At 33.0% G+C, this 18,965-nt stretch overlaps 1 protein-coding gene across 1 annotated transcript in view; it reads right to left on the reverse strand.

Annotated features, from left to right (window-relative positions):
- Positions 1 to 15,059, reverse strand: part of LOC106873168 (serine/threonine-protein phosphatase PP1-beta catalytic subunit) — a 31,779-nt gene extending 16,720 nt beyond the window's left edge. The window contains exons 1-3 of the mRNA XM_089360043.1: positions 14,999 to 15,059; positions 7,976 to 8,107; positions 2,254 to 2,484 (exon numbers count right to left, since the gene is read on the reverse strand). Of these exons, the coding sequence (XP_089216169.1) occupies positions 2,254 to 2,484; positions 7,976 to 8,107; positions 14,999 to 15,050 (415 nt within the window). The 5' untranslated portion in view covers positions 15,051 to 15,059. The remainder of the gene's footprint in view (positions 1 to 2,253; positions 2,485 to 7,975; positions 8,108 to 14,998) is intronic.
- Positions 15,060 to 18,965: the final 3,906 nt, after the last annotated feature.

Genomic DNA, 18,965 nt, shown 5'->3' on the forward strand with positions numbered 1-18,965 from the left:
ACGCAGTGGGACTGAACCCTGGACCATGTGGTTGGTAAGCTAGCTACTTACCACACAGCCACTCCTACGCCTATTGTACGTCTTTTTTTAAAAAAAGAAAAAAATATATGGTGGAAAGAAAATAATAGGCATCAAAAGGCATTTTACGTTACATATTAAAAGAAAATATATTTTTATATTTATTTTTAATATATCAATATGTTTTTGGACAATTTTTATCTTAATTAAATCCATGTACATATGTGTTCATTGTGGTTTACCTGATTTGAACTTTCTCCATTCCATTTATTATACATTCATATATATATATATATATATATATATATATAAAAATATTATAAAGTATTGAAGAATGGAGTCAGCAAATTGCAGTTTATTACTTAATTTACAATTGTTTCATCAATTTCAATCAAACCAATCTTGTGTCATGCCATTACATAATTAACTACATTATTCAATACTTTTTTTTTTTTTATTGTATGTACTCTACAGATGTTTTGTAGATTACTGATGTAGTGGTATGCTAAGAGGTTGCCACATCTTTCAATTTTCAGATAGCCACTATCCACTGAAGTGCTTCATGAGGTAAATGCCTGGCTTATTTTATATATATATATATATATATATATATATATATATATATATATATATATATATATGTGTGTGTGTGTGTAGTATTTAGACAGGGTTATGATCTAAGCTGTCCTCTTGAAGCAGATCTTATTCCAGTACTCTAAAATTGTAAGTAGATGTTATATTTGTGTGAAGTATGAATAAGAATTGAAAAATACAGGAAAATATTTTTTGCAGAGTAATTACATATCAAAACAGGAGATTGGAAAAACGTTTTGGTATCATTTATTCACCTTTAACACATGATCCATTATATATATATATATATATATATATATATATATATATATATATATAAACATATCAGGTCATCCCATAAGTTCTGTTCGAATTTTGAATAAAGAAAACAAGTGATCAAATGTTATATTTAATAGAAATTTAATCATCAATGTACTTTCCCTGATTATCTATGACTTCCTTCCATTTATTTACAAGCTTTTTAGTCCCATCAATGTAAAACTCATTTGGTTTCAAACCGAAGACCTCTGAAATGTCAGTTTCGACCTCCTCCTGGCTTGCGAAAGTTATGTCCCCCAAATGATTCTGCAAACTACGAAACAAATGGTAGTCTGAAGGAGCAAGGTAGGGAGAATAAGGAGGATGAGGAATTTTTTCCCAACCAAGCTTTTTGATCTTCTGTGATGTGATCTTTGCAGTGTGGGGTCACGCATTGTCCTGATGAAATATCACTCCTTTTCGATTCACTAAAGCAGGTCTTTTTTTTCTTCAATGCTTGGTTCAAACGCTCTAATTGCTGACAGTAGACTTGATCATTGACTGTTGCATTAGGTGGTAACAATTCAAAGTGAATTATTCCTTTGTAATCCCACCAGATAGAGAGAAGAACCTTTTTCTCATGAAATTCCCTTCTCGGTTGTGGCTGAGCTTTTTCCTTTTTACCAAGCCACTGTTTATGACGTTTAACATTTTGATAGAAGATCCATTTTTCTTCACCAGTCACAAGTCTATCCTAAAAGGGTGAAATGAGTTTGCGAGAATGGAGAGAAGAGCAGATGTCAACTCAGGATTTGCAGTTGCTTTTGGACAATTCATGAGGCACCCATTTTCCAAGTTTAGGAACCTTTCCAAGTTGTTGAAGATCATGATGAACAGTCGTATGGTTTGAACTAAGTTTTATTGCCAATTCTTCAACTGATAATGCAGGATTTTCTTCAAGTAATGCCTCAAGGAGCTTATCATCAAACTCAACTGGACGTCATGTTCGATTTTCATCTTCAAAGCTGAAATCTCCACTTCTTGCAAACCATCTTCTGCAAGTTCTTTCATTCAAGCATTCTTTCCCATAAACTGAGTATATGTTTCGAGTCACTTTGGCTGCAGAGTTTCCTTTTTTGTACTCATAAAGAATTATGTGCCTCAAATGCTCTTTGGATACTTCCATGTTAGAAATGGTTTTAATCAAAGAAATTCTAATTCTATTATTCTGTAAAATAATATTTAATTAGTTTAAATGTACACAAGTGCATAAAAATAATTTTAAATTCCATTAGACATTCTAAAATACTATTAAATTTCATTCAATTTTAAAAAAGGTAAAATCAGACAGAACTTATGGGATGACCTGATATAGAGAGAAAGTATGCATGTCTGTATACTTACATTCATCATAAAAACCATATATTCTATTGATACTGGCACATTCATGGTTACCACGTAATAGGAAGAAGTTTTCAGGGTACTTAATCTTGTAGGCTAAAAGTAAGCAAATTGTTTCCAAAGACTGTTTCCCTCTGTCCACATAATCTCCAAGGAAAAGATAGTTGGCTTCAGGAGGATAACCACCGTATTCAAATAACCTTAACAAATCGTTGTACTGGCCATGAATGTCACCTAGAAATTAGAAATATGTAAATGTTAGATATCACAATAGGTGAATAACAATTGTGTTGAATATATTAATAATGATATATTTCTAATTATGTAAACTTGGATAAATGTTAAAGAATAAGTTTGCCAAAACAAATCTATTGAGGCTGAAAACCAAAACCAGAAAGAATTTCTAAGGTTTTAGAAAAATGCAAAAGAAAAAAAAAAATTGAATCAAATTAGATATAAAAGTATAAATTTTGAGATTTATATTAAAAAACTTAATAAAAATAAAACTGACAAGAATTTCGGCTATTATCACCAGAAAAAGCATGACAGTTTGCCATGAAACAATTTCTTATATGAATCTCTAGGCAAAATTTAGTAAGACTAAGTTTAGTCTCACTAAATTTTGCATAGAGATTCATATGTAACCCAGAATAAACTATGAACAAAAGTCCCAATGCCCTTTGTGTGTAAAACAGAAACGGGTCAAGAAAAGATGTAGAGAGAGAGACTGAAATTAATAGTTGTCGTGGGAGGATCAGAAATACCAGTCACATCAAACTGGTTTTCTTTCTCCTTCAGGCTTTCTTTAATCTCTCTTGTCCATCATTCTCAGATGACAGTCTGGTGTACCTTATTTCTCTCTCTCTCTCACTGTATGTATATATGTGTGTGTATGTGTATATATGTGTGTGTGTGAGTATTGGAATGCTGATATTATTAAATCACTGATTTAAAAATCATATTGTCAAAAAGTTAGCATGAGGCTTCAAATATCTTGGAAGATAGAAAATTTATTCATTCTTTATTTCACAATTTACATTTGTTTATATTTCTAATATATTCAGGTGTGTAATTTTTTATGTCTGAAGTGTGTGTGTGAGCAATTTAAAAATCAACAAGCTGATTAATAGTGTATAATACCTGAATATTTTAAAAAATTATAAACAAATCTAAATGTGAAACAATGAAGGAATAAATGCCAAGGTATTTGAAAATGCAAGCTAACTCCTTGAAGATAAGATTTTTTGAATGAGGAATTTTTATCATGTATTTAAATCCCAGACAACTGTTTGCATAATGATCATGGTCTAACCTCATTCCAAGATCTCAAAACAGTTGCTGGATATGTCAGTGCAAGATACTGGGAAGTTTGCCAGAGAAGAAACCTCTTGGGAGATGATGTACAGAACCTTGAAATAAGTGGTAGTCATGCATTTTCCAAGCAAGAAGAGCTTCTTGCTATCGTTTTCTGTGCCTGACTAAGAAAGAGGTGATGAGCAGGGCCCAGTTTGGAACAAAATCTACAAATGCTGATATACATATGGAGAAAATTATCCAATAGATTGAGAACAATTAACATATCATTGTTCATTTGATGGTAGATGAAAGAGGGTGGACTGCCAACTTACAAGTGTTACTAACCATTACATTATCTTACAAAGCTGGGCCACTACTGTGGAATCTTTCCCAACAGCAGAATGACTCAAACGTCAGTGAAAATTGGTAAGTCAAGAACTGTGTTATCACCCAACTAGAATCATCAGATTTGTGTTACTGGATGGTCATCAGCAATTTGGAATGAAAGGGACTTCACAGGAATTTGTTTTATCAGTTGTTAAATAATCAATACCCACTACTCTTGAAGTGGTCCACTGATAGGTAATTGAAGATTTGCTACTGAAGAAAGTAGGTACTCAAGGATAGAGATACGGAGAGATCGGTAAAGTTAACAAAAATAAAAAAAGAGTGAGGAGGGATAGGTAAAAAAGAGAAAGATAGTAGTAAATAAAAAAAATATTGTATTGGGTATATAATAATATAAAAGAACAAGTGACTGATAAGTAGATGAAAATAGAATGTGAAGGAAAAGGGAGTGTATTGGCAAAGAAGTATCTCCCAGGTGGTAACAGAGAGAAATAACATCCAGGCATTATAGACGGATTCTGCTTATCTCTTGTAAAAGTTTTGAAATTATTACATTAACGTGAAGACACAACTAAGCAGACTATTTATTTAGCTATCCTGATGAGCTTTGGATAGTACATGAGAAGATGTGCCCTGTTTCAATTTTTTTTTATTATTGGAGAATACTCAGAGAATATTTGAGAGATGTAAACACTAGATAGTATTTTGTACAATTTTAATATGCTAAAGATGCCAAAAATAGTTTGTTAAAATTGCTTTAACATGACATGTCTATTGCATTCCATTCATACATAAAATAAAATTATGCTTTATCATAATCGTTATGTCTTAATCTTTAACACTTAAGCATTTAAACTGGCCACATCCAGCCCAAATACTCTATTTTAAGTTCAAACCAGTCAGATTTGGCCCTTCCCACCTAAGCCATTCTAAAAATAAGCAATCACATCATTGAAATTTCAAAGCTACAAAATAATGTATGATTAATTCGAATCAATGTGAATAAATGAGCAGTAGATTTGACAGAATAATCTGAATGCTAAGGGGTTAAATATGTTTTAAGAAAGAATACAAATATAACCACAACATATCTAATAACAAATTAGCAACTTAACCATCCAAAGAGAAACTGAAAACCATGCATGATGTCATCAACAATTGAAAATGTTAAGTTAATTAACCGAGTTCTCTAAGACCACTTTTAATGAGATAACTGCAAGATAAATTATAAGCTGAGAGCAAATTGTTCTACTAGGCTGATCTGGAGAAAGCTGTTCATAGGGTCCCTAACTCAAGAAACTAGGTGTAGAAAGTTCTGCAAGGTCAGAATTGGTAACAAGTTCAGGAAGGAATTTAATCTGCCAAGGGTCAGAAAACTTCCGTCTTCTCAGATTCATTATAGTCCTTGATAATTCTTACATTCTGATGATCTAACAGTTGAATCTGAAGAACTGTTCCAGACCTAAACTAATGGTCTACAGTTCAAAGATCAATATAATACAGACTAAAGTGTTCACTGATAACAGAGAATATAAATTCCAGGTTTATTTGGGAAACAGCCTTGCTTTCCATTGTAGAAAGGGAATAGGCAAGTAGTCAATTTACTGTGTACTCAGAGCAAACAATGCAATGAAATCTTTGGCACACCGTCAAAGAACCAATTCTTTGGATGTGTTAGATATACAGGTGGAGTTAATAATAAGGGCACCAATGAAATGAAGTCTATGAACTGCTCAGACAACTCACTAGACATAACTAATAATTATCATTACCAAGAAGTCAATTAGTGTTGGCTATAGCATAGTATCTAAGGGAATGAATGGGTGGGAGAATTTCAGAATATTGCCTTTGTTATAAACAAAGGGCTTCCCTTTGTACAAAAGGCTAACTTGTATGAATCATATGTAAGATGTGTGTATGAAAGACAAAGTACAAGTGGATTGAGAGAGCAGCTGAGTTTTAAAGCTGTTAGTTGCTGTATGTAGAAGAAATGACTACAATGGTTTGAATACATAATGTATAGAAAAGGAAGCCAAGGGAGAAAGATGTAAAATCAGATCTCAGGATACTGGAACTCAGAGAGGAGTTGACAAAAGCTGAAGTGGTATTATGTAGTATGCAAAATCTATCCCACCTATCGAAGAACATCATCATCATCATCATCAACATATGCATACAAACACTTCAGTCCACAAACATCTGCAGAAGTACCAGACCTGGGACTTTAATGTATCCATTGGGGCCACAGAACATAACACAAGTAACTTTCGAATAAAAGAGACCATCCCAATTGTCAAGCTGAAATCAACATAATGCAGCAGACAAGAACACAAAATAGACCGACTACTGTAACACCACCAATCTGCATATGTTACTACTTTCTCCAAAATATCCAAGCAACAATACCTTTATTCCATCTACCATTTTACTATGTGTCCTGATGAAGGGGTCCTAACCCCAAAATATTAAAATACAAAGTAAAACTTCAGTAAGTTGTTCAGTCTTCACTTTTGTGTTTCATTTCATATTGCTTAAGCCTTAACAGGTCTTTATCACACAATGCTTTGCCCCCACCACTCTATTACAATTATTTCAATTATTTTGCAATCAGGTCAAGGTAAGATTTATATTGAAATTGATCAAACCTTATTTGGATTTATTTTTTACTGATTTGAAATAATCTTTTCTACTATATTTTATGAAATACTGTTATAAATATAAAATCTAAAAACTCTAAATGTTTCTTTCTTAAACCAACAAAATCAACAGGGTTTTCAACAAGGAAGCCTGTACATGATCAATCAACCTGCTAGAAATAGCAGTATATTTTCCTCCAAATAGGAACTCTATTCTGTTTTTAAATAAAAGACGGATATATAGAAAATGTCGGTGCTAAAGACGCTGGTTTATAGTAACAAAGTATGGTAGTGGCTGGAATATCTCTGATGATTGTTCTGTTTAAATAGGTGAACCTTGTAGTGAAAAAAACAACTGAGTTCCTAGTAATATACCAACAACTGTTCAAGTTTATATGAAATAGAAGAATATAAACAAACTAGTAGTGATCTGCAATGGCATACAATAAACAGAAAAAGTACATGAAGTGGAATAATTTATTTTGTGAGGAAGAAGTCTAACATTCTGAGTAGAATCATTTCATTTCTGTTTAACTCTTTAGAATTCAGATTACTCTACCAAATATAATACTTGCTTGCTTATTCACAGTTTTTAATTAATCATGCATTATCTCATAGCTTTGTGACAGTTTATTTTTAGAATGACATTGTAGGGTAGGTTTGAGAGGCTAAATCTGGTCAGTTTGAACATAAAACAGGTAGAATATCTGGATAAGGCCAGTTTAAATACTAAAGGATAATGGAAAGGAGGTCTGCTCAAAAGAGCAAACTTCTTTTCCTTCAAGTTAATGATTTCACTTAGATTAAATTAAAATGTAAACTATTAAGTATTAATAACTAGCAAAACTAAACAGCTGTAATGTTAGGATGTGAAATTATTTAACAAAAAGGACACAATGCTAATATATAGGTGCAGGTGTGGCTGTGTGGTAAGAAGTTTGCTTCCCAAACATAAGCTTCTGGGTTCAGTTTCAAGGTGTAGCAACTTGGGCAAATGTCTTCTACTATCACCTCTAGCCGATCAAAGCCTTGTGAGTGGACAGGACTGACAGAAACTGAAAGAAGCTTGCTGTATGTATGCATGTATGAATATATATATATATATATATATATATATATATATACATATATATATATATATATATATATATATATATATATATACACACACACACACATACACACTCGTTTCTTTGAGTCAGTGTTTGTCCCCCAACACTGCTTGACAACTGGTGTTGGTGTGTTTACATCCCTGTAACTTAGCAGTTCAGGAAAAGAGACCAGTAGAATATGTATAAGTACCAGGCTTCAAAAAAAACAAAAAACAAAAAAAAAGGACTGGGTTTGATTCATCTGACTAAGAATTCTCCATGATGGTGTCCCAGAATGGCCACAGTCTAATGACTGAAACAAATAAAAGACAAAAAAATATTGAAATAACTTACCACAAATCTTTAAAGGGGCTTCCAGTTCTAATAAAATAGGCTGACTAAGAAATATTTCCCTGGACTTTAAACAAAGACCACGAACTTCTGCCTCTGTCATCTGAACTATCTTCCCAGGTCGACATCCTCGAACTGTCAAAATATTAAACAACATCTCTTACTCAATACAGAAATTAAATGCAGAAATAACACTTTTTTCGTAAATCCAAATTTAATCATTTGTAAATTAAATCATGTCTCAACAACTATTGCAATAAGAAGGCATGTTATATTTACCTTTGCATAGGAAAACATTGTACAATGCAATCAATACAAAATAATATACATTAGAAAAAACCAGCACTACTTACAGTGTATGCTTAAATGTTTGCACATATTTTAGTGAGTTGGACACAAAATTTCCTCTTAAAAAAATTGTAGCATATACCACAGAAAGATACATTAATATGCAACATGCGAATAAATTTTCAAAATGAACAGGAGAAATATGTTAACACACAGGTTCTAAAAAGTTTTAGCACATTGACAACAAACACATATGTCAATGAGCTAAAACAAAGATATACAAAAATGTGAAAGCATGTGAGGTAGTCATAAAAAAAACTATATATATGTGACACATACATATGCATTTATATATATGTATATGCATGCATATATTCATACATATAGGAACAGTCATCATCATCCCCATCATTGTAATGTCTACTTTTCCATGTTCACATGGGTCAAATGAAATTCACTGAAGCAGATTTTTAATGACCAGATGCCTTTCCTGTTGCCAACTCCCATGCCTTAAAGTAAGGTAATATTTCCTCTATGGCCAGATATGTTTCCATGCAAGATTGGAAATGAAAGACATCACTTGTAGGATGGTAAGGCTCACAACTACCATACATTGTGAAGGTATGCGCTCTAGAGGTTGGAGTGTTGTACGCACAACCACCAGGTCATGAGTGTTGTGTTCTCTGAGCAAAACACTTCATTTCACATTGCTCTAGTGTATAGAGACTGACATGACAAGAATAGATCCAATGCTTCCTCTGCATGTTGTAAAAGGCAACTAAAAGAGGTTGAGGTAGGATGTGCACTTCGACCTCGTAAAACCCTCACCAGATATATGACCCAAACAGATCTGGGTGTCACCTGAGTGGTGCAAAGGTGTCATCTTTGACTTATTTAAATCCTTTCTACTTATGGAAATCTTGTAAAATTTGGTCACATTTTTCCAAACACCATTTAAAATAGTGTTTCATTTCATTCAGAAGCCTCTAACAATAGGTTTATTCTCTGTCAACTGATTTCATAAGTTGTTTGAAATTTCTTCCCAGACAATAGTTGGAGCAAAGAAGTTGTACTCTTAGGGAAAAATTCTACTCTCACATTATTAGAAAGCTCATTTAAGTTCACTGGGTGGCTTGGTGTATTATCTGAAAGGAGAAGTGCTTTGGTGGAAAGATTATGTCTGGTATTGCACCTTTCTAAAGCAATAGAAATAAAAATGTTTGTAAATCACTCTTCAAAAAAGCTCTGTCATCCATATCTTTTTATTCGAATGCTAAATCAGATACATTAAACTTCATGTAACCCTTGAAAGCCCTTGGATTTTCAAACTGATGAGTAGGGACTTTAATTTCATATCTCTGGTTGTATTTTCTCCCAGATGATGATTTTTGGAAGTTTCAAATCCTGGTATTGAGTTTTCTTCTCAAGAAATAAGTTCTAGAAGGTATGTTTCCAAGAAGTACAGTTTCATCAACATTGTATACTTGCTCTGATGTACAGTTGCCTTCAACAATCATTTTCTTCAGCTGTTCAGGTAATTAGTTGCAGCCTCGCACTGATAGCTCCATTGATTTTATTGTTGTATAAATTGAAGTGCTTTTTAAATATTTCAAATCAGTTTTTACTAGCAAAAAGAGATTTTCATTAGATGTTTCACCTTCCTTTTCCTGCAAATCATTATATAAAATTTGGCTTTTGCTTTTCTTTGAATTTCTATTGTGCTTATCAGCACATTATGTCAATTCTGATCCTTGATCCATGCACTGAAGGACTTGTTCCATATTAAGCATCACATCAGATCTCAGGAAAGATAAAGTATGAGTAGTAAAATGAGTAGCATTTCATTTTCTCTCTATTGTCATGTATTATTTCTACTGCAGACATTGCAAGCTTCTGTTTTAGCAATGTGGCTGATTTTATTCTCTTGCTTCAAGCCTTTTCAAAAATTAGAGTAATCTCTTTAACTTCTTTTTCACATTACTGCCTACAGTTTAATTTGATGGCTTCTATCCAGATATATTGAACTGTGAGTAAATCCAACAGTGATCAACAATTATACACAACAAATATTTAAATAAAATAAAAATAGCACCAAGAAATACTGTTGTCATATTCCTAAAGATATAAAAATGGAAACAAGAAGATGTAAAGAATGAAAAGTGGAGGAGGAAGTACTGCATGATTACAGTTCGTTGAAGGTTCACCAGGTTAATGGGTACTACACCCTTGCACTCCTAAAGCCATAACAACACACTCTACTCATACATACACACACATTGTGTTGACATACAACATATGTAGCTGCAGACACTGCTGATACAGTTATATTTAACACTGTTGTAGTCAGTTGGTTATTCAAAAGTTGGTGGTGGTGATTGTATTGGCTTAATTGTTGGTGATGGTGGGGGAGTATTGTTTTGTGGTGGCAGCACTCATATTGTGCTAGTTAATTGTATTGTTGTTGCTCTTTAGACTCAAGTCAATCCTCATTAGCTAAGATGAAAGACATTTCATTCAATTCTGAAATACAATAAGGTACTACATTATCTTAATTATTGTAGATTGAATTGCTTGTTCATAGTATTGTTGGTGAGTTGGTATTGGAGGAGGCTGAAATGGTGTTGATGTTGGTGAAAGTTTATATATATATATATATATATATATATATATATATATATATACACTCATTGTGACCCAAAAAATATCCAGAAGAACATACACATTCAGTGAAAATTTCACCCCATATATATATATATATATATATATATATATATATATAGTGCTGCAAACATACAAATATTCATATATACCATCATCATTAAATAATAATGGTCATATATATCGTAATTATAATTTTTCAAATTGTTAATTATACTGTGATTTTAGCTAAAATGCTGAGAAGTGGTATTTGTCTAAGATGTGTACTTTTTAAATTGTTTAAATTTAGCCAAGTTTCTGTTAGGGGGTCATATTATGTACACATGAAATTACATAACTTGAGGTAACTGTACATGAGGGGTGTGTGCAAGTGTGTATAAACATATTTGAAGTCCATCCTGGCATGGGCTGGATGATATGACAGGAAACAACAGGTTCAAGGACTAAATTGTTCTGCACTGTCTATAAGGAAAGTAATAGATGGGTAGAGATGGGTAGAGATGGGTATAGAGATGAATGGAGAAAATGAACACAGGCAGAGGTGTGGTCAATTGTGAATATCAGTTGTTGTGAGGAAGAATGAAGTACAAGCAGTTCAGATGATGTGAAGTTAGTGGGAATGAGGTGTGAGAGATGCAGTGCCAGGGATGAGGTCAGATTTACATAGGGGTGGAAATAGATGAATAGAGGGAGTGGGAGAGGAAATTGTTCCCAAAATAAGATGACGTACAAGAGAAAAGGGAATGTGAAAGGGGCATTCAGTGGAAAATAAAAGTTGTAAGGGATGATAATGAAAATGTGAAACAAATAAGTGGTTCCGGGAAGAGTGAGCTGTAGTGAGGTGTTGGTAGAAAATGTGCAGTTCTGCTCTCAAAATTACAGCAGCTGAATGAATAGTGTCATAGTCAGAAAAATGATGGAGGGGTGAGTGTTAGGAAGATGAGTAGTGGAGAAGAGATACACCAGGGACAGAAGCATAGGCATAATATGCTTTTAAGGCCTCATTTTATTTTTGCTTAGATAGACAGGGACTCTTTGAGCAGAGTAAGTTGCCAATCATCTCAATTCTTTATCATCCTCTCTGTGAGACTCAACATCTAGACGTCATTCTTTGTCCCAGTTCTTCCTCTTCCAAACCACGAAAGCAACAGCCTTGTGTACAACTCTATACAAAGACATGCATATATAAGGTTGGACAATTGTCATGCTGATGACGCTTATTGAGGAACAAACATGCCCACATCTGTCCCCTTATCTCCAGACAGTAAGCCTGACCTTTTCCTTAATAGCATGTTAACTTTGGAGATTTGTTGAGTCTTGGGATTATCTCTTCTCTTGTAGAGGAGGTTTAAATTACCATTTAATAATTAGCACATCCTCTAGAGGTGAAGATAATTTTAATAAATCAAGAAAATATGTTGTATGGTATTTGATATACTTGTATACATGTATATTGTTCAGATGCATGCCACTGGCCGTCTGAGTTATTTCAGTTATCTAATTTTATTTAAATTATGTAAATTACTTAGGCCATATATATGTTCTACTCTTTTCGTATATGTTTAAGTCCCTTCACTATTGGTAATAAGAGTGGACAATGGTCATTCTGGTGATGCTTATTAAGGCAGAAACAGGTATGCATAATCGTCCTTTTATCTCCAGATAATAAGCCTGTCCTTTTCCGTAATGGAATGTTAACTTCACAGAATTCTTGATTCTTGAAATTATCTCTCCTCATATGGAGGTTGTCATAATTGTCATTTGGTGACAAATTCTCTAGAGGCAGAGATAATTTTAATAAATCATGAATTCATGTTGTATGGTGTTTGATATGTATGTGTGTGTGTGTGTGTGTGTGTGTATATATTTTTATATATATATATATAGCACTCTCTCTCTCTCTCTTTACAAACACACACAGATATCTCCTTTTATCTTTTACTTGTTTCAGTCATTAGACTGCAGCCATTCTGGGGCGCCGCCTTGAATTTTTAGTCAAATGAAATGACCCAAGCACGTTTTACATTTTTTTTTTTCCTATCGGTTTCTTATGCCAAGCCACTATGTTACGGGGACACATACACAAACAAGTGCCAAGACACATGACAGTGCTCTGGGATGTATCATCAATCTAGGTGGTTTTGGTTCTTTCAGCATCAGAACACTTCGTCCAGTTGACTCAGCCTGAACTGTTCAAGTTTCAGCTTGCATCCCAGCAGCAGGTAAATAACACACACACATAGGTTTGGTGACGCAAACAAGAATATAAAACACAAAACGTGAGTATATATTTTTGTTATTTTTTATTTATAATCGGTAAAAGTTAGAGCGACTCAAGGGCCGAGATTTTCGTACACTAAGTGTCAATGCACGAAGCTCTCGGGGAAAGACTTCCTTTTGTACCCCACCAATTTTTTTTTTTAAATATTAGGCATGGTGGAAAATTTATTTCCTACCATGTCATAATAATAATGACGATGAGTCATAAAAATTAGGAATTTCTATTAAAAAAAACTTCACTTCTGTATTATGTATATTCACGTCCCAAGGTTAGGCAAATTTCAGTGTTAGGCAATATAGGCCTTAACGTTAGGCGAATTGGGATATGAATACATAATACAGAAATTAAATTTTTTTAATAGAAATTCTTAATTTTTATGACTTTCTCATCATTATTATTATAATACATAGGAAATCAATTTTCCACCATGTCTAATATTTAAAAAACAAATTTTATGAGTGGGTACAAAAGGGAACACACATACCTATTGCGTAGATATACCAATATAATATATAAACTCTACACGCACATCTATTGAAGGATTTGGAATTGAACGTCAGTAATATAAAAAAAATATCAAACTGCTTATACTTCTGTTACTATTAGGTGTTAACACTTTTTGATTGAATACATATATTTATATATCAGTAAATGGGTGTGTGTGTGTGTGTGTATACAAATTACACAAACGCATACATTTTTATATGTACTGTTAGTTTTATACATAGCGATAACTTGACAGATAGGGCCTGCCAACAGTTAGACAAATAGTTGTATAAACTAAAGAAAAGAACATTCAACACGTCTCGTAAAGTTAATATTTGTTTGTAATTAATAGGCTGACCACGAATCATAGTTTTATATATATATATATATATAGTTTTAGGGAAAAGAACCAAGGTTCATGAACTCATCGATGAAAATCCACTGTCACATATAGAAAAATTAATAATTAAAAGCACAATCTTTATCTTATGATATTTACTTTGTATTATATTATACTCATTTATTGTGCTTTTAATTATCAATTTTTCTATATGTGACAGTGAATTTTCATCGATGAGTTCATGAACCTTGGTTCTTTTCCCTAAAACTATATATTTTATATATATATTTTACTCTGTAAAGCTCAATTTAATTTTAATTTTTTATAAATATATTTTAATTGAGTTTTTACCTGTAATTTTGAATTTTGTCCCTAATATTATTATATATATATATATATATATATATATATATATATATATATATATATACACACAAAATAACACTCCCGACCATTTGAATACCTTCTTATCAGAAGCGGAGCATCTGACCGCCGACCAGGAGTGTTTTTCTCACTCCTCTCAAACTTCAAGTAATGTCAGTCAGTTCCGTATCTAGCAGTTTATAAATATTATATATAGAGACAGCTAAATATTATATATAGACACAGCTAAATAGCGCGCTCTCTCTCTCTCTCTGCGTATATATGTATGTAAGTATGCGTAAACATTTATATATGGACATTTAGTTAAACAGCTACTAACACACACTTGTGTATGTATATGTGCCTGCCAGTGAGAGAGGTGATATAAAGTTGCGTAGAGTGGAGTGGCAACCAAATAACTAACAATCTCCCCCATGTCATTGCCGACGCCCCAGAATGACCCGTAGTATGAATCGCAAAAAAAACAAAATCCTACAACAAAATACGAATATAAAGGCTGTGGATGAATAAAGACAGTTAGATTACTAATTGGAAATCATCAAAAGGATGCTAAAAAAACACATGAATGAATGAATGATGGTCTTCATACCTTCAAGCAACCGTTGAATCAGACTATCGACATTAAACTCATTATCCGCCATTTTAGAACTGTCCGATAAGCCGTCCGCGCTTGCGTACTACGACATATACTACTACTAGTACGATTATTATTGCTACTACTATTACTGATGTTCTGTAAGACTATAATTTAAACAGTAGCGACTATTTTGAACAGTGCTACGACACCAAGAGGGTAACTATTACAAGTAGTCATTCCAGCCATCGTGGAAGTCACTATTGCTAAAATTAATAGTTAAATTTCCTCTAAGTTAAACCTTACCGACTTAAAAAGGAAAGCACGATTCTGATAACGTTATCTTTAAAATTAATGAGAATGGTGACGGCTAAAATGACGTAGATCATAAGTCTACTTCAAGGCCCAACCTGAAATTAGTAAACGCTAATAGTCATTTCTTCATAAGGTCCCAGTGAAGCTAGCGATCGAGCTCCTGTTTTATTACTATGAAACCAGGATACACACACACACACATATATATATATATATATATGTATGTATGTATGCACATATAAGTATGTATGCATATATATATGTAGGTATGCATATATATATATATATATATATATATATATATATATATATATATATGTATGCATATGTATATATATATGTATGCATATGTATATATATATGTATGCATATGTATATATATATGTATGCATATGTATATATATATGTATGCATATATATGTATATATATATGTATGCATATATATGTATATATATATATATATATATATATGCATATTTATATATATGTATGTATATATATATACTTTATTTAAAAGCAGCAGAAATATAACAAAAAAACCGTTACTCTGAGTTTCACGTTCCCGTTCATCGGACAGTTTTGTTAGAAAAACTGTCCGATGAACGGGAAAGCATATTACTCTACCTCTGGTATTTGAGTACTCTTTTTTCCACCTTGTTGCACATTTCATGTGCTTACTCCGGTGTATATATATATATATATATATATATATATATACATACACACACTCACACACACGTATATTTATATATAACGTATAATCTATACGAAGAACTACTATGAACTTTCGCTTTCCTGTGTTTTTCCTGTTTATCTACTTCATAGAATTGATACTCATTTTTGTATAACTAATTTATGAAGTCTAAATACTTTGATGTCACTAACAACCGCCTGTCCACACACACACACACACACACACACAAATATTCACAGTGTGAATGGAAGTGTCAGTGAGTAAAAATCAACAAGAAAATCGTCACTTGGTCTTTCGATCTGCTAGCAATAGCAGTCAAATCTACTGTCTTAAAAAACTGATACACAAGACAATTTAGTACTAAATGCAGTGTCTTAAAAGCAGATAGGCTGGTTGTAGTTGAAATATATATGCCTGTTCGATTCGAGCTAACTTGGTTTAAACAGTAACAAGGGATAAGATTTAACGTAAGCTAAAGCCTATGATAGCTAAATTGATGTTATCATAATTAAATCGAGAGTGGAGACTAATACAATTTTTAAATAGTATAAGTAGGTAGTAAAGGAATAGTAATAGTATCAATGACTAACATTATTTTAAGGATTTCAATAAATACGGGAGACAACCCCGGACATGTTTCGATGTTATAATGATCTCGTCAGCAAAACAGACGTCACTGCATTTTCTGAAATAAACGAGAAAGAATCAGTAATAAATATAACACTATGTTATACCTACATATGTATTGTCCCCTCAAGTAGGACGGTCCTCGTTTACGACAGAGGAACAACAGCCACCAGGTGCATTAATGTCCCCTTCTTTGGACTTTCTTTGTTTCCGACGAAGAGCTCTGCTCGAAACGTCATATTCTTTTTCTTTCCTTCCCGAGCGTCTAGTAACACAATCTGTATCACGTCCTCACGTTGTTGTTGTTTTTTTTGTCTTTTTCCTTTTTTGAACTTATATATATATATATATATATATATATATACAAGGGTGTGCATTTACATATGTGCTCGCGCACACACAATCTGTATATCATATTTAAGCAGATATATTGTTGAAAGCCTGCTAAACTTTATTATTGCTCTTGAGAAGGTATCTCTTATACATGTATAATGTTAGAAAAAAAACCCAGAAATATATCAGCACAAACAAAACTCTGTTAGCAGCAGTGGTGGAATTGTTAAATATGTATTTCTGCTTTGAGTTTCGTCTCTAGCAAGTATCCATTGGCTTTGCATACTGAGTGAAAATTGGCTACTATTGATGTAGTTAAGCAGTGATTGAAAAACCACTGGTGTCACAATTATATGGCAGGTGGAATGCAAATTTGTAATTAGTGACAAAATCAGTATGAGTTCAAACAGTATATTTTGTTGTTTTTGACATATATTTCGCCATTTACAAAGATGATGCCCTAGCTTTAACCACAAATACCAATGGACCAGCACAAGATCGGTTTAGGAAGGACATTATTCAAATGATGAAAACTTTCAGTCTTAGCAAACTACAGATACCAACCTGTTGCCAGTCCAATAATAAAGAAAAGGAAACATAGGAATAGGAAAATTATCTGGTTCACATCCACTTACTCCACTGAAATGACCTTTAATATAGGTAAATATTTCTTATCACTTATAGATAGACATTTTTGAACCAGTCATAATTACAGAAAGCTCTTCAATAAACATAACTTAAAAATCAGTTTTAATTCAACTACTAATTTTAAAAATATAATTGCACACAACACACAAAAACAACAAAACGAAAGCAGCTGGTCATGCAAGGATAAAAATTTGTGCCCACTAAATGGAGCTTGCATGTCCGAGACCATCATTTATGAAGCCACCGTAGACTCTACAACCACTAAGAGTAGAGAAGGAAGTGTTGTCTTCTAGTCAGTTAGGCGAAAGCTGGATGAAAGTGGCAAGAAACGTGTGAGTGAACATATGCCTGCAGTTGGAGAAAAGGAAAGAAAAAAAGGCTCCTACCTCAGTCACAGTACCCATGGTTTTTTTATTGGGTTTTTCCATGAGTAGCCCTCAAACGTCTCCTCCCTATAGAGGAATACACACACACACACACGCATTCTTTGTTTTGTCTTGTACTGTCCTTAATGTTTTTCTGAATGTAAACTCTTTGTGGTTAGTAAAAAAAATTATTATTATTATTATTTTTTTTTTGTTTTTTTTTTGACAAAATGCTTAATGGTGTTTTGTTCATCTTTACATTCTGAGTTCAAACTCCACTGTTGTCAACTTTCATCCTTTTTAGTGGGAAGGGCAGGGAGTCAATAAAATAAAACACTGGAGTTGACATAGTCTAAAATTAGAAAAAAATTATTAAGGTGAATAACAGGAATATTTTTGAGAAGCAGACAAAATGGTAAGCAGTATTTCGTTACATAATGAAGAGCTGGAGGTAAATTCACTGGATGAATTATAAACAATCATGTTATGGAAGTGTAGCTCACTGCCACATTGCATCATGCTTATGTTACTCAGTTTTATGCCCATAGAATCAACATAACAAATCCATTATAAATCACATGATCATGTTTTCAACTGGACTATTGGATGCTGTTATGCATCACTGGTCACAGTGCACTTATTTGCATCGTTTTATCTTATGAATGATGCCCCCTCCCACACACTGGTTAGGCAAGCAAGTCCTGATCAGAAGGCTAGTCCATCACAGGATTACTCATTTACAGCTGAGTGGACTGGAGCAACGTGAAATGAAGTGTTTTGCTCAAGAACACAAGGGTTTGAATGTTCCGGGAATTGAACCCATGACCTAATGATTGTAAGTGCAAAACCCTAACCACTAGGTCACATGTCTTCACTTATTATAAATACTGACCATATATGTCATTTGTTTTATTCTTTTATGTGTTTCAGCCTAAAGGTTTTGGCTGTGCTGTAACCATCATTAACTTTTTTCCACAAACACTCCCGTTATGATCTTCA

Source organism: Octopus bimaculoides, chromosome 11, assembly GCF_046866305.1.
Source record: "Octopus bimaculoides isolate indiv1 chromosome 11, ASM4686630v1, whole genome shotgun sequence".
Lineage (NCBI taxonomy): Eukaryota > Metazoa > Mollusca > Cephalopoda > Octopoda > Octopodidae > Octopus > Octopus bimaculoides.